Genomic DNA, 21631 nt, shown 5'->3' with positions numbered 1-21631 from the left:
CAGAATTAGACTTCAGGTTGTAAGGCGAAACGTGTCACATGTGGGTCAGCTTCATTCAGAGAATTATTAACATCAGTAATAACTTCCTCCCCCACGGCAAAAAAGACCGATCCCCAGAAAGGGTTGCAACTCTCAGTCTAGTAAAAGCAGGAACTGAAACCAGGAAGTAGAAAAACTGAAGAAACTACTGGAAAAAAAACCCAATGAAGGCTGGAGTTTTTGTGACTTGCTTGGAATTTCCGCTAACCATCACAGAAGCTCCTGAAATATAGATGAAGCTCCCACCCATGCTGGGTGTTTTGTGCACCTGTTCTCACATCCCTACTTGAGCTCAGAAAATGTGGTGTCCGTCAAGTTTCACCTCAGGGGAATGAGAAGGCTGTGCTAGAATCACTTTTCCAGACTTTTGATTTCATGACCAGTAATGTACTCAAAAGACGTTTTGAATACACAGGGCTACCAATCTTTTATTTTCCTAAGCGAGGACATTAAAACCAACAAAAAATCCTAGCATGTACCAGGACCACCACTTCATAAAGAAAGGATATCTTAATATCAAATAATTGGGAAGGACATAATCTCAGAATTAAAAATTGAAGAGAGTATTCAATTTTAACTCACTATTGCAGACTGACAAAAAGTAGTCACCAGCCAGTTTATAAACACTGAACCAGATGTTCTCCAACTCTCCCCAGTTCTCTAGAATCTCAAAAATATCCTTGGAAAATTGAATTGCAAACTGTGGAATTGACCAAATATTCAGGTGAAGAAGCTTTAATTAACCGTTAATACGTTTGAGTAATACGAAGCCGAGGGCTGGTTATAGGTATGCAGAGAGGGGCTAGTAACAGGAAAATAATAGAACTAATAATTCTGGATTTCTTTTCCATCCAGGGTTGTCAGGCCTGGATGCTAAAGCCAGTGGCCGCTTAGGCACGAGAGCTATGGTATATTACATGTCCACGACCATCATCGCTGCAGTGCTGGGGGTCATCCTGGTCTTGGCTATCCACCCGGGGAACCCCAAACTCAAGAAGCAGCTGGGGCCTGGGCAGAAGAACGATGAAGTGTCCAGCCTGGATGCCTTTCTGGACCTTATTCGAAATCTCTTCCCTGAAAACCTTGTCCAAGCCTGTTTTCAGCAGGTAACCTAGAGTTCTGATATCCATTGTTCTCCAAACTCCTAAGTTACAAAGGTGGTAACTCCCTGTTTCAACAAATCAGCTCTGGGGGGTAACTTTTTTCATATTTATACTCTGCCTAGGGGTTGTATGGGGTCATCTGGGGCAGGAGTTTAGGATCGGAGTCGTGTTGTCTTTGTTTTTTTAACCTTCCCTTTCTTTTGCAGTACACTTAATAACATTTAGCTCTGGGATCCCTCTTCTCCTTTTTTTCTTTGATCTCTTTTTCTTCTCTTTGGTTCTTGTCTCTGTGTCGTCCAAGGGGACATTTTGATCACCCTTGCCCACAACTCTCTAGAGTACTCAGTGGTTCTTGATCTTAGCAGTATAGCAAAACCACATGTGGTCCATTTAAAAATGCACGTGCTCTACAGAATCAGAATCTCCAGGGTGGGCCCGGGGACTGGGTATTTGTCAAATTCTGGTAGTAATACATGAGGATTTTAGTAAGTTTATAGATGCACATAAAGTAAAAATTCAAGTCCCCATGTCGCTTCCCTAGAGCTACTCATGTTTCCTCCTATATATTTTCTTTGTCACATACGCATGTGTATGTGTGCATAAAATTAAAAAAAATTCAGCTCTGGTAGTGCTGCATTGTACATACTGTGTTACACCGTGCCTTTTCGTTTAACAGTGTTTTAGCATCATCTCTCTCTTTCGTTTTTCATTGTTGTGTAGTATTTCTAAAGGATAAATTCTAGAAGCAAAACTGTCCTGCCAAAGAGTTGATATTTTGAATTTGCTGGATGTTGCAAAAATAGCCTTACAAAATTTGTATCGATATATGTTCCTACCAGCTGCACACAGGCATATCTAGTTTTTAACACACGATTCTTAAAACCAGTTGATTCTGCTGGGTGTGTTACCGACCAGGGTTCTTGGACTCTTTAATTAATAGAAATTGATAAGAGGCCAGACGAGAAGTTCAGGCAAGGCTTTTTTGGACTTGTGCTGCCGTACAGCGAAAACAAGTAACAGCTTCCCTCGCTCCCTCCCTGGGGGTGGGGGGCAGGGCCGGCAAGCTGGTCCCTTAAATGGGGTGAGGGTGAGGATGGGTCCAGGGCTTAGGCGGGAGGGGTGGCATGCCCACCCCCTTGGTGGTGCTGTGTGTAGCTTTTGCGTTTGCTCCAGACACCTCAGAAGTGGCAGCTGGGTTTTGGGTCTTTTTGTATCTGGTTGTTCATAATTTGCCCCAACTGCGCATGCACGCAGTTATTTTTAGTCCCTTATAGTTTCTTTGTATCCTGCTGTCTGTCCAGGTGCAAGCACTGCAGCAAAGAGTCCCAGATATCCCGGATCCCAGATCCCAGCCTCTCTCAAGTGGAACCACTGAGTTAGCTGCCCAGGCCCCCCTCACCAGCCTGTTGTCTAGACCTAAGTTTAGGTTCGAATACACCTCAGTTCACATTAACTCTGGTTGCAAGTAAACTAGAATCAAGGAACCTCCTTCAACCATTTCCAGGGAATCACAGAAGAATACATTGAGGAAACAGGCCGCAGAGAAGAAAAGTCTGCATTCCCAGCTGCCCCCAAAGTGCCATTGCCCATCACTGCTGAGCCCAGTTGACTCTGGATAAATCTGGAATATGGTCTCTGATTTCCAATACCACTTCAGAGGCACTTGTAGCAAGGAGCTATATTAAAGGAAACATTGCAGGCAGGGGAAGTTGGGTGGGGAGTGAGTAGAAACAGGCTAGGGAAGGGGTGCTTACCGGTACCCTCTCTGTGCAATGTGCCTGCCCCTCAGCCAGCCTGCTTAGAAAGGTGAGTTTGCTTGCTTTGGGGTGATAGACGCAACCGGGTGCCAAGTCTATTCTTAACGTTTTGGAAAGAGCGCTCTGGAGCTGTAGCAGCTGGAGGCTGAGCTGGTAGGAGTCTGGGGGTAGGGGTAGCATCGGAAGGACGGGGAGGGACAGGTTTGGGCCTCCCTTCTGTGCCCCATCACGCCCACGCTCCATGCAAGAAGGAGTCCCTTTCGTCTGAGTCAGTGAGGCAGAAGTGAGAAGCAGGCAGCACTCAGAGCTGTTGCTCTGGGCTGCGGTGAATTTCTGTGGTGTCAGCCATGCTTATGCTCCCTGACCTGTCTGGTCGATGGGCAATCTCTAGTGTCCCCCAGGGCAAGGGGCACTGGGGGACACTAGAATAGAGGACCACGCCATTCCCTGCCTCAGCCCTGCCCTGGACCCACCCCTCCACTGACAAAATTCATCTGAGGAGTGAGCCCTTAGTCCTCCAGCTATAAGCCCAAGGACATGGTCCTTTGGGTTAGGACACTCAGAGAAATAATCATGTGGAATATGTGACCGCAGGGTGAGGGAGGGTGCAGCTTCCTTAAGCCAGACTCCAGGCAGCCCAGAGGAAAGGAAGCTTAAACTAGGTGCAGTCGACAGGCTTAGGAGGGCCTTGAAGAGGGTTGAAGAAAGGGAGCTCTTTGACGGTGACATGGAATTACCAGAGAGAAAGGGTGCTGGGTGGTGCCTTTCGTGCCCTTGGGGTACAGCTGGGAGTGGTTTCAAATAACCTCTCTTGGGTGGAGGGAGCTTCAGGACCAGAGTTAGACACAGAGACATAAAGAGAAAGGCGTGCTGTCTCCAGCGCAGAGGCTCCTCCCCCAAGGTGGCAGGACCTGTGTCTCTGAGAGCAGGGAGGCCTCCTGTTCACTGCTTTGGGCTGACTCTGAACCAAGGTGAGGTTTCCAAGGTGGCAACGGGCTGTCAGGTGTGGCCTGACCACATTCATCAGGCCCAGTGAGAGTGACCACATGGGGTCCTTTCTTCCGGGGAATTCACTGAACTGGGTTTGCTCCTTTGGCCGATATTTGGGTGCACAGGACGCCACAGAGAATGAACCAGGCGGGGTCCCTGCTCAGTGGAACTGACTTACATTCAGGGACTGCGGGGAGATAGACCAGAACAAATGTCAGGTAAACGCACAAGGTACTTGAAAATTAAGGTAAGTGCACTCTGAGAGCTGGAGCAGGCTGATGGGCTAGTAACTGGGGGAGACGTCTGAGCTGAGACGATAAGGGGTCAGAATGAGCCAGCCCGGGGCTTCCCTGGAGGCGCAGTGGTTAAGAATCCACCTGTCAATGCAGGGGACACGGGCTCAAGCCCTGGTCTGGGAAGATCCCACATGCCGCGGAGCAACTAAGCCCGTGCGCGACAACTACTGAGCCTGCGCTCTAGAGCCCGTGAAACACAACTACCGAGCCCACGTGCTGCAACTACCGAAGCCCGTGCACCTAGAGCCTGTGCTCTGCAACAAGAGAAGCCACCGCAACGAGATGCCTGCGCACCGCAACGAAGAGCAGCCCCCGCTCTCCAGCAACTAGAGAAAGCTGGTGCGCAGCAACGAAGACCCAAACGCAGCCAAAAATAAATAAATAAAATAAATAAATTTATTAAAAAAAAAAAAAAGAGGGATCCAGCCTGAGGAGAACTGGGGGAAGAGCCCGCTAAGCAGAGGCAGAGGCTCATGGAGGTTGGCAAGCATTTGGTGAGAAGAGAAGCAAGGCTGCTGCTTGGGGAGTGGGGTGGGGGCAGGCGGACCTGGCAGGCCAGGGTCAAACTCTGGTTCTTATTCTAAGTGTTTAGGCAAGGAGATGACTGTTTTTCTATTTTTATTTTATTTATTTATTTATTTATTTTTGCGGTACGCGGGCCTCTCACTGTTGTGGCCTCTCCCGTTGCGGAGCACAGGCTCCGGACGCGCAGGCTCAGCGGCCATGGCTCACGGGCCCAGCCGCTCTGCGGCACGTGGGATCCCCCGGACCGGGGCACGCACCCGTGTCCCCTGCATCGGCAGGCGGACTCTCAACCACTGCGCCACCAGGGAAGCCCTGTTTTTCTATTTTTAAAAAATCAACCTGGTAGTTCTGGATATAGACAGAGCTCCAGGTAGCTACTTACCCGGGGATCGCAGGTAGCCAGGAAGAGGAGATGAGTCAGTGAGCAGGCTTTTGCAGGTTTTAAGGTGAGAGACCCTGGTGGCTGGGAGTGGAGTTGGCAGCCAGCTGGGGTTCTTCAACCCAAACAGGCTTGAACTGAGAACTCAGAGAACCCGGCCTGTCGTCCAACCTTCAACTCAGCCGCTGAGCCGTGCTCTCTGGAAGCTAGACTTTGGAGCTGAACATAACTCATTTTGAATGCTGCTTCAGTAAACTACTAGCTGTCTGTCCTGGGGTTAGTTACTCAGCCCTGTGAGCCTTGAGGGGCTCCTGTTGACACAAGAAGTAATAGTTGTCAAAGGTGGAGCAGCTGGCCGCCCCCCTGATCCTGGAAGCACCATTTATTCAGGCCCATGGCCGTTACTCCTTTGAACTTGAACTTTGGCTTCTTTAGCCTTCTCAGGATAGGCCTACAGTTGGCTCTGATCCCCACCTTGTCCCCAGGAGGGTGACTCTGTTGTTCATGGAAGCTTCCCTTCAGATCCTTCCTGCGTTCTCTCTTTGTGCCAGCGTTGCCCAGACCAAGGGGACCAATGAACTGCCCGTTCCCATTCAGCTGGGGCTGCCCTTCTCCCTGCACAAGTGCCTTGCCTCAGGGAATGCTATGCTTCCCTCTCTCCCAGTTAGGAGAACTGGTCAGGTCAGCCTGCCTTACTCTCGGGCCCAGCTGCTGTACGGTTGGGTCCATAGAGTTTATCAGGCAGCACAGGTTGTGAAAGACCTCAGCGGTGGTCAGTGCATCTGAGTTGAGGTCCCAGTTCTCCCAATAATTCTACGACGTCTGATGAGTCACTTGACTTCTCCATGCCCCCTCTTCTGTATCTATTCAGGCTTCAGCTATCTGTCGCCGACTGCGTGCCGGCACTGACGTTCTAGGATTCTGCATGACTTCTGTTTTAATGCCCCTGGAGGTAGTGTTTCTCGGGGCTTAGACGTGAGTTTTCACAGCATGCAGGGTGCCTGGCACCTTTAAAAATAGGGTGGCCGCCCCAGATGTCGAGGAGTAGCGTGAGAGCTTCTTAGGGGGCCGTTTGCACAGGGATGCTTGGGGAACATTGAGCAAGGCTTGGCACCACTGCCCCGTAGGAGTGAGTGTCTTCCCACCTTACATATGGCATATGAGCCAGTGACCCTGCCATGGGGGCTGCTGGCAGCTGGCACATCTGGCAGCTACATGGAGCTTCCCAGCAGAGCCAGGCTCTGGGAGGAGCCTCAGTGAGAGTGGGCCTATGAAGATTCCGTACGACAGGAACCAGGCAGGGAGAAGCAAATCACCTGGATCATGGGGTGCTGATCTGACTTCCAACAAGACCCCTGCCCTCCTGTTCATGACCAGATCCAGGACCCTCCACAGGGGCTAGCAGGGCATCCAGCTGGGTCTCGCATTTGCTACTATCTCCATGGGAATGAAACAAGCAGACAGGCATCCCTCAACTTGAAGCTTGGGTCCCATTACCAATCACACTGCTTATAGTAGTTACAAAAGAATGTTATAAATCCCATCATTATCGTGGGATGAGGACAGTCGTATCCCACTGCATTTGTGCCATGAAGCGTCACTCTGTCAAGCACAAACATATAAAATATTCCCCGATTTCATAACCTTGTTTGGCCATTTCTTAATTATAATATTTTTGACATATTGGGAATTCAAACATTTATGTAAGCGGCCAGGCTTTTGGTGACCTTTTACACCAAACCTCTCATCTTTATGGTTTTTTTTCCCCACTCCATTAGATTCAAACAGTGACAAAGAAAGTCCTGGTGGCCACTCCATCAGACGAGGACAGCAATGCCACCAATGCTGTCCTCTCGCTGTTGAATGAGACTGTGACTGAGCCGCCTGAGGAGACGCAGGTGGTTATCAAGAAGGGCCTGGAGTTCAAGGACGGCATGAATGTCTTAGGTAGGCACACTGGGCTTCATCTCCTTGGGGGAGGTGCCTCTGCCGGGGCCACGTGGCCAGCTTTCCCTGCGGGTCAGCACCTAGGCATCCTGGCTTCCTTCTCAGAAAGCCGATCGCCCTGCTGTCCTGTAGGTGGAGCAAGAGGCTGTCTCTGGGGAGCGAATTCGAGGGTCACTGGGACTGAAAACTGAGAGGGGAGGGGCGAGGGAGACGGCAGGAGCGATGGCACGTGGGGACGTGGCAGCTGGACTGGGGTATGGGCGAAGCGAGGGGACTGACGTTCACAGGGCACTTGCCCCCATTTTCTGCGTGGTGTTGGCAAGTCCCTCTCTCTGACACTCCATTTCATGAAGTTACACCTCCAATCCTTTCATTTCCTAAGCGTTTCTTTTTGAGGCGCCCTTGTGTCTGTCCCAGGACTATGCTAGGCATGGGGGCTGTCCCACCCCAGCCCTCACAGTCTGTAAACAAATGCAGTGCTATCAGGAGCGAACGTGTTGGCGCTGGTGCCAAAACGAGCTTGTCAAAAGGAGACTGTCTGGCTTAACTTTCTGGGATTTCAGTGAGCTTGGAACCTTCCGAGAGTGTCATCCCAGGGGTTCTCTGGCTCTGGCGTTAGACTGGTTTGTATCCAGTTTGGATCCCTTATGGACCACTCACCGGTTATCTAATCGTGGGCTGCCTCCTCCACTTCTCAAGATTCATCTGTAAAGCGGGCATGGGGTTGGCATTTCTCCTGTAGATCATTGTGGGGATTCAATGAGATTGTGCACGTGGGCACGACGGTACGCGCCATATGCTTTATCGTGTGAGCCGCTGTCATCATTAACGGCCGGGGGTGGAGTGCTAAGCGGCTCAGTAGAAAACACCCCACAGGGGATAGAGACCCCCCATTGTGTGGGTGACTCCAGTTTGCTCACTTTACTCCCCATGCACCCTCCGGGTTCACTCCCCCACCCATAATAACCCCCATCCACTGTTAGAATGGTGTTCCAAGACAAGACGTTTGGTCATAAGCTGGGAGAAATGGGAAATCTATGTGGAAGAAGTATGTTGATCCATGCAAGCGAGATTTCTAAGGATTTGAATGAGAGCTGTTTAGAAAAGGTTGAGCTCACTTTACCATCTAGGAGATCAAATGCCCTTGTCTCTTTGATAGGGGCATCAGATAAAATACAGGGTGCCCAGTTCCATGTGAATTTCAGATAAACAACAAATAATTTTCAAGTGTTAAGTATGTCCCCAATATTGCATGGGATATACTTGTACTAAAAAATGTTTTTCATTGTTTTTCTGAAATTCAGATTTTACCTGGGAGTCCTTTTTGTTTGTTCTAAATTTGGTAACCGTTCTCCTTACTTATCCAGAACGGTGGAGAAACAGAGGCGGAGGGAGAAGGATTGCCTGACCAGTGAAAAGTGTCTTTTTCTTTGACCTGGCAGGAAGCAGAGAGTGAGGGAAGAGATAAGCTGACCGGGTTGCCAGGCAACAGAAGATCAATAAACATTGCTGATAACCAGTGAGAGGCGAGAGGAGGAAGGAGTGAGGAGAAGATAGGAGAGTTCCTCTGAGAAGGAGGGTTTGCAGATACCCTCAGCATCCAACCCTGAGTGGCTCTTCTCTCCCACTGTCCAGATATCTGTGACCCTTTCAGGCATTCCCAAATCCCCTTGCCCCACAAACCCTGTGGTCAAAGTGGCCCCACTATTTTCTACTGTGGCCATGAGTAATGGGGCCAGAGCTTTGGGGTGAATCATTCAGAAGACTTTTGTGGTCATTTCCAGAGTTCTGGTGGATTCTGGGAAGTCACATGACCTTTGGCTGTACCAGGGAGTTTCAACACAATTCACGACTCTCTCAACCCCAGTGACCAAGTCTAAGAGGGCTTTGTTCAAATGAAACACCCCTGTTCCAGCGACTTCAATGAGGCAGTGTTTACAGAGGGAAATGCACAAGCTGGCTGTGGGTTTCCAAGTGCAAATTGAAGCTCTGGAAAGCTAAGGGAAGTTAGATTGTTGAGAAACTTCCCATTTACAAATCATGGCTGAAATAAGGTTCTTTCCGTTGTCTTCCAAGGGCAGAGATGGTGGCCTTTTTTTTTTTTTTTTTTTTTTTGGTTTTGGTTTGTTTTTTGGCTTTGGAAAGTCCCAAGGATCAAGCATTGCAAGAGTGAAGATAAAAATCCTGGCTCTGGCCCCCCACTTCTTTAAAGACTCATTTCTTTACCCCCAAAACCTCCAGACTGCTCCGGGCTCTACTTCAATCCCAGCCACTTAAATCAACTCCTGTGAGAGACAGCTCCTTTCAACATCTCTCTCTTACACTCATAGAGATGGCCCGTTTCTGGTGACCCTGCCAGGGAGGCTATTTTATTCTAGTTCTTGGGGACCTTGAGACCTTGAACATTTTCTCTTAAAATTTCCAAATGGAATTAACCAAGCGATACTAGCTATGCTCAGCCAGAATGTTCCCAGATTATTGTTCACCACACACCTAGCAAACTCCTCTCCATGGGCTTGACGAGAGCCTGAATTTGATTTCCTCCATTACCACAGAACTAGGTCACTCTCTTCTGTCACTCTGATTCTAGGTCATGCTAATTCTCATTAAGCCTTTGTGTTTATGGCCAATAACTCACTTATAAGTCACTAGTTAAGCTTTCTGGCCAAGAGCTAAAAAGGGGAAATATTAACTACGGAGGATTAACAATTTCAGTGCAAGTGCTAGATTTCTTTTGCTGAGGGTAGCAAAGGGTAGTTGAACAGTCTGGGTTGACGTGTGCTTGGTGTGGGAGGTGAGTGGTTTCGGTGACTAGAGAAAAGGTAAAAGCGAGGTTTAGAAAGAATTTTCCCCTAAGAGAATCATATTATAATGCTATCATTTACTTTGATACAGCTCAAGACTGCAGGCATAAAAGGACGGACGCAATAGGAAATTGGATGGAATAGGGAGGGACCGGAAATGAAGTCTGCCAAACTGGGACAGGGTAGGTGTAAGGAGAGGAGGGAGAGAGAGGGAAGAGTGGATGGCCCGTACTGCAGGTCAGAGAAAAAGTCAGACGGGCAAGCAAGGGCCTGTTGCCAAGGGGACAATGACATTGATTTATAGTCCATGCAAGACTTCAGCGTTGGAGCCCCAAGATTGGCAATAACAGATTGGGAGCTGGGGGGAGCATGACGACTGGTTATCAGAAATCCAGAGAGCCTTCAGGCAGTAACAGGGACATCCGTTAGCCATGTAGTGTGCCCCAGTCCCTGGGAGGGTCTGGGTGAGACTCCAGGGTGAGAGGCTGAGGGAGAGGGGTGGGACAGAGTGGAGCCAGAGAAAATATTCTGGGGAGAGAGAAGCCAGGTCTTGCCTTGGAGGAGCTACCGTATCAGGCAGGTTCCCTGGACAGATACTCAGGGAATGAGGTAAAAGGTAACATAGAAATAAGACCCAAGGTTGGCTGTTGGGCTTGGTCCAGGACCTAGTGCAATATGATGCCAGCATCAAGAGGTGGGGACAGGGTTCCTCAAATCCTGCTGGCCTGGGATTAGATTGAGCCTGGGGGCTGGGGGGAGGGGGGCTGCATTTAGATGGAAGTCAAGGGATATCAAGTGAAGGGAGAAGAGGGCCAAGGGGCTAGGAAGTGACAAAGACTATGTTCTCACTTTATGATCCTGAAAAAAAAAACACAATAAAAAAGAAAGCATTCTAACCATTTTGACCATGGAAACAATGATGATGAAATAAATAACAGGTTAAATCCAAACAAATTGGGTCATTTGGGGTTTCCCAACTGTTTTGGATTTTTCATTGCTTTCCCTTGGATTTTTCGAGATTCTTCCTCCTTCTCCAATTAGGCACACAGCAACAGGAAAAATATTTCATGTTTAGGATTTTCCTAGAGTAAAACACACCAGCCACGCATTAACTTGGGATAACACCAAACTACTACAAACATAACCCTGGCAGAGACTGAATCGGCTAATTGGTCTCTGCTATTCTAATATTGGCTCCAAAGTTTGCATGATAATCCCCAAGTCCCAACAAGCCCTCCTTCTTTAATCTATGTACTAATGGAATCTGCTTCCACATGATTTCATAAGTGAGGAGGAGAGAGAAGGGAGTACTTTTCAGTTTGGAATGAAAATGAATTCCTTTTCTGCAAGGAACTAACCTGCTTACAGTCCAACTTGCTTGTGTGGAAAGTATTCAGGAAACCCATAATCATCCGGGGGAGAAGTGTGAAACGTAATGCTTTTGTCTTTTAATGCCTAATTCACAGGGTAACAGGTGGTAAGAATGTGGCTCCACACACGGGGGATAGTAACGAACAAGGGAGAAGAAACACATACTTGGTAATTTGTCCTTCTGTGTCCTGTGATTCACCCAACAGGTCTGATAGGGTTTTTCATTGCTTTTGGCATTGCCATGGGGAAGATGGGCGAGCAGGCCAAGCTGATGGTGGAATTCTTCAACATTTTGAATGAGATTGTAATGAAGCTAGTGATCATGATCATGTGGTAAGTGGGCTTGTTCTTACTTCACGGTGGTGGCGTGTGAGATGGCCTTGGGGTCGCCAGAGGACACTGGAGCCCTCCCAGCAGGAAAGAGTGGGCAGGCGTGAACCAAGCAAAGGGCTCTCCAGAAAGACTTTGAGAAAGGGATGCAAATCTCTTTTTTGGAGCTTTCACTAGAAACTGGGCTGGAAAACTATAGCCTGTGGGCCAGATCTTATCTGCCATTTGTTTTGTATGGCCCGTGAATTAAGAATGGGTTTTATGTTTTTATTTGACTGAAAAAAAAAATCAAAAGAGAAGTAATATTCCACCACACGTGAAAATTATGTGAAATTCACATCCAGTGCCCATAAATAGTTTTGTTGGAACCCAACCATACCTATTTGTTCATGTATTGTCAAGGGTTACTTTTGTGCAAAAAGACAGAGTTGAGTAGCTGTGACCAAGACTGCGTAGCCTGTAAAACCTAAAATATTTAGTACTTGGCCCCTTACATAAAAAGGGATGGCCCCTTCCATCCCTGCCCTGGAAGAAAAGACGTTAAAAAAAAGAAAGAAAGAAAGGACAGAAAAGCTGAAAAAACCAATTAGTAATCCTGAAGGTGAGCAGTATCAGGATACACTACACCAAGACAGGGCCAAGATCTCAGGGATAGGGCATGACCCAGGGTGTCTGGGAGAACCATTGCGCCAGTATTCTGGTGTCCAAAAGCAGTGCACCTTAGACCTGGGTTACTCGTGACTCGTATAAAAAGAAAAGGCAGTTCTCAGGCCGTGCAAGAAAAAGTGAAATCACAAAAGGTTAGAATTGTAAGTGCTCTTGGAAATCTGGTCCCACTCTCTGGTTTTACAGCAGAGGAAACTGGTCCAGAGACACTAAATCCTGGTTCTTTAACATCATCGTGACCACCATCATCATAAAAACTATCTTTTACTGATTTCCTCTTATCTGCCAAGAGCCATGAGAGTGCTTCATACCTATCAAATGTAATCCCCACAACCCTGCAAAGATGGTGTTATGATCCCCATGGGACAGAAAAGGCAACTGAGGCTCACTGAGGTGAGTTAACTTGCTTAAGAGTGTAGAGCTAGGGAGAGGAAGAGCTGGGGTTGATGCTGATATCAAAACCTTGGATATGTAAGCAGGTGGGGGTTTTTGTTGTTGTTTGAATCATGTAAGCAATATTGTCTCCACTTCATTTCATGTGTGTTTATGGTCAGTGGTTCTGAAGTATAGGGAAGCCCAGAGCATAGGTGTTCTCTCCTTCACCAAGGAAATTGTGTCACCTCCAGTCACTGGAAACTTCTCGTGTCCGGTATCTATCAGACAGAAAGATTTTTACATACATTCATTTCAGACCCCTATGACGGTCCCGTATGCCTGCCTAGAAATAAGGCCAAACCACATGTGTGCTCTATTTGCCACAGGAATTCCGCATTACAGATTCCCTGTGCTCCCCACCAGCCTCCCCACTCCGCCTCTGGTCCTCCTCCGATTCCATGTGTCTTCCCCTGAAATTCCACCTTCGTTCTCTCTTCTTCCTTTCCTTGACCCTTACTCCCAACTTACAAGGGCACAATCTGTTCTCGACTTGTATTTTATCTCCAAACATGATGATGTGCCTGTAGTAAATTCTTATTAAAACTTGAGGAACGAGGGGCTAGCTGAAGGCCCCAGGGTCCTAGATCAAGAAGATGTTTCCCGTGATTTCATGAACCGTATTTAATAGGTCTGGCTGGTGTTGGTCATTGCTTTCTTGTACTTTAGAAACATGGAAAGGATGCTAGTGCAATAGTGTGTTCTTTTCGATTATTGTACTGATTCTTCAACTTCCCAGTCAATGCTAGATTTCTGAATATTTCTTTTGTGTGAAGATTTAAAGTCACACACGAGGTCATGCTGTAAAAATATTTTTAAATCCATTCTGAGCTTGCTGAGAGATTAATAAATGGTAATACATGAAGCAGAATAGGCCTCTTGGTTTTAAACCTTAGGATCTGCCTTCATTTCCTAAAATTCCTAGCAGAGTGAGCACCCTAGCTTTAGATATGCAGTCCATTTTTCTGTATAATGACGCCAGCGATGTGGGTAATGTATGAAGATTCCTTCCTTTATCCATACCACTGTCATTTCCACTGAGCCCTTGGAGCAGAGGGAATCTTCTAGGAAATCAGATGAGTCATGGGATAAAGTGTAGCCTCCCTTCTCTGCAGGGATGGAGTGGGTGTGGATCGAGAAGTTTCCTCTTCACTGAAACCAAATCTCCTAAAGATTTAGCATCATATCCCAGGAGATGAAGAGCAATTGTGAGTCAGGAATAAGACGTATGGAACAGTTTCTGACAGCTGTTGGGTTACCTCATCTAGGCTAACAGTCCGGAGGGTGTAATATGACGTGAGATGCCAATCCTACACATTTCTTTCATTCTTTAGCTACCTCATCAACAAGTGAAAACGATGTGTGTGAGAAGGTTCTGGATAAAACAACCGACCACTCCTTAACTGACACTCTCAAAGCTTAAATCATCAGAGTTCTTTCATAGTCTTCTCTACTTGGTAGTAAGAAGGGTAGTAATAGCAAAATGCATCTTTGAGGAGATTACTATTATTCTAACAATAATTATTATAAAATTATAACAGAATTATTAAATTCTTGCTATATGCTCAATACTTTTTCAATTACTGTCCTGTACCTATTATCGAGAAGATAATAATATTATAATTATTATTAAATCACAACTAAGATTTACCAGATTCCTGCTGTATGCTTAATACTATTCCAATACTTTACATGCATTGACTCATTTATTTTTCACAATAATACCTAGCAAAAATAGGTACTTTGGTGAGCCCTATTTTCCAGAGGAGAAAACTAAGCACAGAGATTAACTCATTGCACAGCCTAAGTAATTGGAATTATAGAGAAGCATTACCTTAATCAACTTCCATCTGACCTCAGACTGGATTGAACCCAGGATCCTCCTCTTACTAGCTGTGTGACTTTAGGTAAGTTAGAAACACTCTAAACCCCTCATCCTGATCTGTGAAATGGATTGATCATAGAATCCATATCATAGGGTTGCTGTGAGAATTAAGTGAAATTGTGACCAATAGTTACGGAGCATTTCCTATGTGCCAGGACCTGTCTGAGCATTTTGTATGAACTAGCATTATTATTGTTGTTACACTGTAATTACCATTATTATCAATTCAATCTGTAACCCTTTGCTTCTCTGTATTTGTGAATTCCTTAAGAATCCCGCAAAGCCCTCTGTTTTTGTTTTTGTTTTTTTTGCGGTACGTGGGCCTCTCACTGCTGTGGCCTCCCCCGTTGTGGAGCACAGGCTCCGGACGCGCAGGCCCAGCGGCCACGGCTCACGGGCCCAGCCGCTCCGCGGCATGCGGGATCCTCCCGGACCGGGGCACGAACCCGTGTCCCCTGCATCGGCAGGCGGACTCCCAACCACCGTGCCACCAGGGAAGCCCCCGCAAAGCCCTCTGAATCACCAAAAAATAAGAAAAACCTTCATTTCGGTGTGATTTTCATATCCTCATTTTTTCACAAAGTACTTTAAAACATGTTTTTCAAAATTTGCAAAACTTAAATAGAAAGTAAAACTTTTCATAATCTCACCACCATAGAAACATAAAGTGAGAAGTAAAATCTCTGCTCACTCTTTCAATTCTCCCTCCCAGTTAACCCACCACCACCACCATCCATCCATCCACCAGTCCACCCATCCATCCATTCATTCCTTCACTTCCTAAATACTTTTGAGCGCCTCTGCCATGCTGACAGCAATTTTAGGCACTGGTGATATAATGGAGCCTGGAGGCTCCATGAACTGACTTTCACTCTATCCTGATGAAAAGTTCTAATCCTCATATGGTAACTCCCAGCAAAAGTCACTCCTTGGATAGCCAGAACCTTTCCCTAAGTGGACTGGGAATACGGAGATTTGTGTTACTTCCTTACCCTGAGTACCGAGAGCACCTTAGGTAACTCTTGGAATGTATGTTTAAGTCTTTATTTTTTTTATTTTTATTTTTTTTTGCGGTACGCGGGCCTCTCACTCTTGTGGCCTCTCCCGTTGCGGAGCACAGGTTCCGGACGCGCAGGCTCAGCGGCCGTGGCTCACGGGCCCAGCCGCTCCGCGGCATGTGGGATCCTCCCGGACCGGGGCACGAACCCGTGTCCCCTGCATCGGCAGGCGGACTCTCAACCACTGCGCCACCAGGGAAGCCCATGTTTAAGTCTTTATTGACAGACTTCCAACTCTAAGTTCTCTCGAAATCTGTCCCAAACTGGCAGAGTGGTGTTGCTGTTGGCAACATGTGGGACAGAACCAGAGTGGCTTTATGGCAGGACTGAGAAAGTCCCTCCACTTACCTCCACTCCAAGTGTCTGGCCCACCATCTGTCCTATGCCTGAAAGTCCCAAACTTATCACTTTAGTGGGTTAAAACCAAAGGCCTTGAATAAGATGCAGCTAAATAAAGTAAATGGTTTCCAAAGGCTAATCAAGGACTATCTGTATTTCATCAGCTGCAGATCAGATTTTATTCCTGGAAACATTGATTTATTTGGAAACATTGATTTCCAAACACATCAGAATTACCCAGGAACTTGTTTGAAATATAAATGTCCCAAGGCCAGCTCCAGGAAATTCTAACTCGATAGGTATGTGGTGGGTCCAGGGAATCCATGTTGTTTCAGGCAGGCCAGGTAATTCTGAGGCAGAAGTCTATGGACGCACTGACTGAGTTCAGGGTACGTTAGTGCTGTGGACGAGTCTGTTTGTGGAGTAGAGAGCAGACCTGAGGGGGCATCTTGGCTGGAACCTTAGGATGACAAGGACTGAGGCGCAAAGTGGGCAGAGGCAAGAATGGGTGATGCAACAGTAAGAAAAAGATGCCACAGGCCAGTCCTGGATGAATCAGTGGCTTTGAAAATGAAGCCCAGAGCTGAGGATGTAGCCAGTCTCAGGGCAGCAAGGGAGCCATTCCCTCTCCCAGCTCTGTAGTTATGTCCTTCTAACTTAGAAACTGGTCCAACAATTACTGGGCATCACTTGGCTTCAGAACACTCAAGGGAGCGCTCAGCCTCTTTATGCACTTTAGTTTATGGCTTTGTTTGCTTCATCTCAGAAACTTTAAATGGTGACCTTGAGCCCTGAACATTTGCCTTTTCTTTTCCATTGAGTATATTTTCAACAAGGTAATTCGTTCATATGGAAACCCAGGAACTCAGAAGCTCCAGCTCCTGAGTGGAGGCTTAAGCTACCTGCTTTGAAAACAGGTGCAGGGAAGTCATGACCCTAAAAAACATCAGAGAACAAAGTCTCTTTCCCTGTCCTAATTAAGGCTTATTCTAGCTCCAGAGACCAAAGTGTTTGGGTTAACTAGGGCCCCTGCTTGCCATATTTATTTACCCTAACACTCTACCTTCCGGCCTTTGAATGACACTGTCCGTTGATAGCAGGGACTCAGGTTTCTCCCAGCGAGCTGAGTGCTCTGGAGATAACCTGTTACCTCTCTCTAACATTGGGCTCCGGCAGATGTGTCCTCCAGGGGTCTCTATAGCTGGTCTTGCTTGGCAAAGAGCCTTGAACACATTTTCTCTCCATTCTACAAATCGCTTGTCCTAGAAGAGCAGGAAAATTGAATGGCGCCCAAAACAGCTCGTATTTGCGTTTTTCTGGACATCTTTAAGGGGCGACTGGTGCTTGGGAAAGAGTTAGTCTCCTGGTTTATGAAGCTGGATGCTTGTTGGTTTTATCAGAAAGTGCATTCTGCTTAGCTGTTTACAATCGCAGGGAACACAGAGCTGGCCCCTGAGACCACCCGACTCATCTATGAGATGTTGTGACTATGGGCACAGCAAGATAATATAAAATGGTGGGAAAGCCGAAGGTTTAATGACTTGACTCCCTAATTCCCGGGAAAGCAGCCCTCAAACATCGCCAGGCTTCACCTCCAGGAATGGAGAAACGGAGACTACAGGCTAGATGCTCCTCAGGGAGAGTAGCCACGCTCACGTAACTGACTACTTAGTGTCAGTTACAAATCAGCTCTTTCAGGAGAAGATTCCTCTTGAAAAAATAGTTTGCGCATAAAAACATGCGCAGTTGGGTGGCAGTAGCCTGTGAGATGCCTTACAAAACCTCTTCAACTCAGACTTGACTCATGACGCATAGGTGATGAGGGGACATGGGGTAGATGTGTGAAAGTAGAACCTGCAAGGGACTCCTGGGTCAGAAGTCAGAGAACTAATGGCACTGACAGGGATGGGGGAGGGACTTTTGATAGCGCGTACCTATGCACGTTCAAAAACTTCATCCTCACAGCAATCCCATGAGGTTGCAGGTAGCCTCTCTACGCCTCGACTTGCACATCTGTAAAACGGGAATAAGTCACTAACCAAGGTCATATAGCTGGTAAGTGGCTGGACAAGCTCCATGTCTCGTGTAATCGTGTATATGACTCTCGTCTACTCCTCATGGCTTTGCTTTAACCCAGGAAGTGCTTTTGCTCCAAACAACTGAAAAAACAAAAGCCACCCAATCTGCTTGCTGGCCCTCTCTTTTTCCTGACTCCCCTCCCCAGGCTGGGAGCGTGACTTCATTTGCCCCACAGTCTTTCTTTCAAATATGTTCATAATTCTTAATAAGGTGTCCACGTTCCCACAAACATTTTCATTTCAGTCAGAAGTGTTACAGGCTGAACAAGTTCATGCTCTAACACCACCGGATTAGGCAATAAAAAAAGGGTGTTGCCAAACAAAAAGTATACCCAAGACGAGAGAGAGCGTGGTTAGCTGACTCAAGAGTGAGGACAACAGTAGATTGTTTCCAAGCATGCTATAAAATAATAATAATATAGAAATATAAAATAAGTCTATTTTAGGATAGATTGGTAGAGAACAAATTGTCTGCTTATGTACAGAAAGCTACAATTGCTCCTTCAAGGAAGTGGTTTGGTTGGCAGGGATGAAAACCCCCAGTGGTAGAGTTTCACAGATCTGAGATTATTCTCCTCCTCCTTCCTGTTTTCATGGTCTTGGGCCAGTTATTTAACTTTTCCAAACCTCAATTTCCTCGTTTGCCAAACAGGCATAATGATTCCTTGGTTTTAGGGTTTTTGTAAGAATTAAGTGTGTGGATGTGTCCCCATATTCTTGAAACACGATGGATGGCAGCCAGCATTACTCTTGGAGTAGGTATGGAAAGAAACACTTTCAGACTTGGAAGAATAAAACCACATTTTTCTAAACATGCTTCTTGGCTCAGATGGTTTTCTTGTTTGGGCAGCTCTCTCCCTCTCTCTCTCTCTCTCAATGTATTTCCTAGATTCCTTCCAAGGCAAAAACAAAGCACTATCTACAAACACCAGTGTTTGTAAATTGGTGAAACTCTAATGAGCTTTCTGAGAAGCTCTAAGTTTATTCTCAATTTTCAAGGAAGGAGATCTGGAACAGAGAAATCAAATAAGATTCTCAAAGATGTAACCTGGGTGTCTCTCAACTTTTATCTTGGTGCTTACTTAAGAGGTGGTAAATCATGTCTCCTTTAGCCCTAAAAAATTACCTGAGCAACAAAGTTTGCCTTGGGATTTTTCATCAAAGCGGGGGCCACCAGGTCCATAGGAAATATTTCAGATAATGCAGTTAGTCGGAAGCAAACTATAGCATCGATTGAATCTCATAGTCCTCTTTTGGCAACGCTCTACAAGAATGCAAAGGGTTTTCCTCAGGGTGTGGTATGAAGGAGGGCCCTGATTTCAATTCTGAATCCCATCACCAGCTCTTCAATGCTTTTTTTTTTTCTTTTATGTGTTTCAGGTACTCTCCCCTAGGTATCGCCTGCCTAATTTGTGGGAAGATCATTGCCATCAAGGACTTAGAAGTGGTTGCTAGACAACTGGGGATGTACATGATCACGGTGATTGTTGGCCTCATCATCCATGGGGGCATCTTTCTCCCCTTGATTTACTTTCTAGTGACCAGGAAAAACCCTTTCTCTTTTTTTGCTGGAATTTTCCAAGCTTGGATCACTGCCCTGGGTACCGCTTCCAGGTAGAGAACACAAGAAATCACTGTTGTTTCTCTCTGCTCATTCCTTTTCCTTCTTTGTCACTTCCTCTTTTTCAAAACCTTCCCATCACAGCGTTCAGTGAGAACACTTTCCACATATTTTAAAAATACTTTTGAAAAAGTGGAATATTTTAGATTCTTCACTCCTTTTAGGAACTTTTAAGCTTTCTGATGAACTTTTTGCTGGTATGTAGCTGTCTTGGAACTATGATCTCATATTGTTTCCCAGGTGAATACATGCTATTCATCTCTAGACATAATTTGCCACATATAGCATCAGTTCAGTTTTAAATGTTTTCTAAAAGGGTGTAACAGGATGTTATTTTATTTAAGAAATTCTCTCACTTGTGATTTGAGAAAGGCTATTATATCACTGTACTGGAATAATTTTTCAAAAGTAGGAGAACAAGGTTTTGCAGGGTAAACGGTAGGTTAGGTGAGATTTTTCAGACAAACGGGAAATCAGACAAGTCTTTGAACCTGTAATGGAACTACTCTGCCCCATTGACTTTGAGGAAAGTCAGGTTGGCATTGATTTGACTTAACATTGACCGAGAGTCAGTTCCTTCTTCATTACCTAGTCCCAGTTCCTCCCAGAGGCCAGTGAGGACTCCAGAGATGTGCAAGCAAAAACACCTCCTTTTTTTTTTTTTTTTGATATCATCTTGGACTGAATTTAGCAAAAATAAAACCAACAACCCAACAAAAACAGATACATAAGAAACAGCCAGCAATGTAGAATTTCAAAGACTAAAAGAGTTTTATTCTTTCAGCCTGCAATAGTTGCTTTTATTTCTGCACGTGTATCCTTGGGTCACAAAACAAAGAATGAGGCCATAAAGCAGGTGGCAGGGAGGCAAGTAAACTCTGCAACCCATAGCTCAGCGTTATCTCTGGAGTCACAGGTTGGCAGGTCCTTGTTACAGAACCCATGACCACTCACTGCCAGGGAGGCAGCCGCTCTGTGACACGGGGAGACTGCTTTTTTTTTTTTTTCCAAGACTACTGAGCAGTCAGTCAGGTTTGTTTTAAGTGACCTAACAGGCCAATAGTGGTGACGACCTGGGAAAGCCAAATTATATTTCCATCTTGCAAATCAGTGAGAATTCTGTACTAGTAGAGTGTGAGGTTTCAGAAAAAGCGAAAATCTATACAGTTCGGGAAATCTAGATTCTGCATTCAGTTTCCCAAGATGAAGGGAAACACTTCAAAATTTTCTTTTTCCTTCTTGGTCCTATACATTTCTTATCGCTAAGTATCTCTATCCATAAAGATTTTCTCATTTTGGTGAAAAAGTTAACTTTTTTTTCAAAAATAAAAACAATCATGTTTAGTTTTATTTTTGTTTTCTGGTTATGAGCATGGTATTTGGTCATTATGAAAAAGTTCAGACAGTGTATAAAATTTTGGAGGAAGAAGAATGGGCAACACCACTGATAACTGGTAGTAACCTTTTTGTTAATCTTTACAGTTATGTACATTTCCAGTTCTTATTATGTATAGATATTGTACACTGCTATTTTCACTGGTCAACATATCATAAAAGTTATGTTATATCTATTAATATAGCTCTTACTATATCTATTACTACCTATCTATTACTACTATTTTTAAACTTCGTAATAATATACTGTAGGTACTACAATACATCCCCCACCCCAAATGTACATTTAAACCTTGTCTATTAAACAGGGCAGTGACAAGCATCCTTGTAAATACATTTCTGCAAGGATGTTTGGTGATCCCCTCGGGATAAATTTCTAGAAGTGGAATTTCTGAATCCAGTGGTAAGCACCCTGATGGTTTTGAAACATGTCACCAGATTACTATTTAGAAAAGTTCATTCATTTATGTACCCACAAACTGGGTACGAGTGTGCCTTTATCCACCTGCTCATCAACACTGAACATTATCTGTCACTTTAATACTTTCAAATCCTATTGGTGAAAAGTGATCTCACTGAATTTGCATTATTTTGATTACTAGTGAGGGGAGACATC

The 21631-nt window shown here is 45.7% G+C and overlaps 1 protein-coding gene across 2 annotated transcripts in view; it reads left to right on the top strand.

Annotated features, from left to right (window-relative positions):
* The window catches only part of SLC1A2 (solute carrier family 1 member 2), a 102481-nt gene that overhangs the window by 46434 nt on the left and 34416 nt on the right, over positions 1–21631 (top strand). For both annotated transcript variants that reach the window (XR_014326390.1, XM_082844945.1), the window contains exons 5-8: positions 895–1145; positions 6868–7036; positions 11418–11544; positions 19380–19613. Coding sequence is in view for 1 of the 2 variants with exons in the window: in XM_082844945.1 (XP_082701071.1) it covers positions 895–1145; positions 6868–7036; positions 11418–11544; positions 19380–19613 (781 nt within the window). In the remaining variant the exon portion in view is untranslated. The remainder of the gene's footprint in view (positions 1–894; positions 1146–6867; positions 7037–11417; positions 11545–19379; positions 19614–21631) is intronic.

Source organism: Leucopleurus acutus (genome assembly GCF_964270905.1).
Source record: "Leucopleurus acutus genome assembly, chromosome: 8".
Classification (NCBI taxonomy): domain Eukaryota; kingdom Metazoa; phylum Chordata; class Mammalia; order Artiodactyla; family Delphinidae; genus Leucopleurus; species Leucopleurus acutus.
The sequence above is the reverse complement of the archived record's forward strand: the minus strand, read 5'-3'. Positions and strand labels throughout refer to the sequence as shown.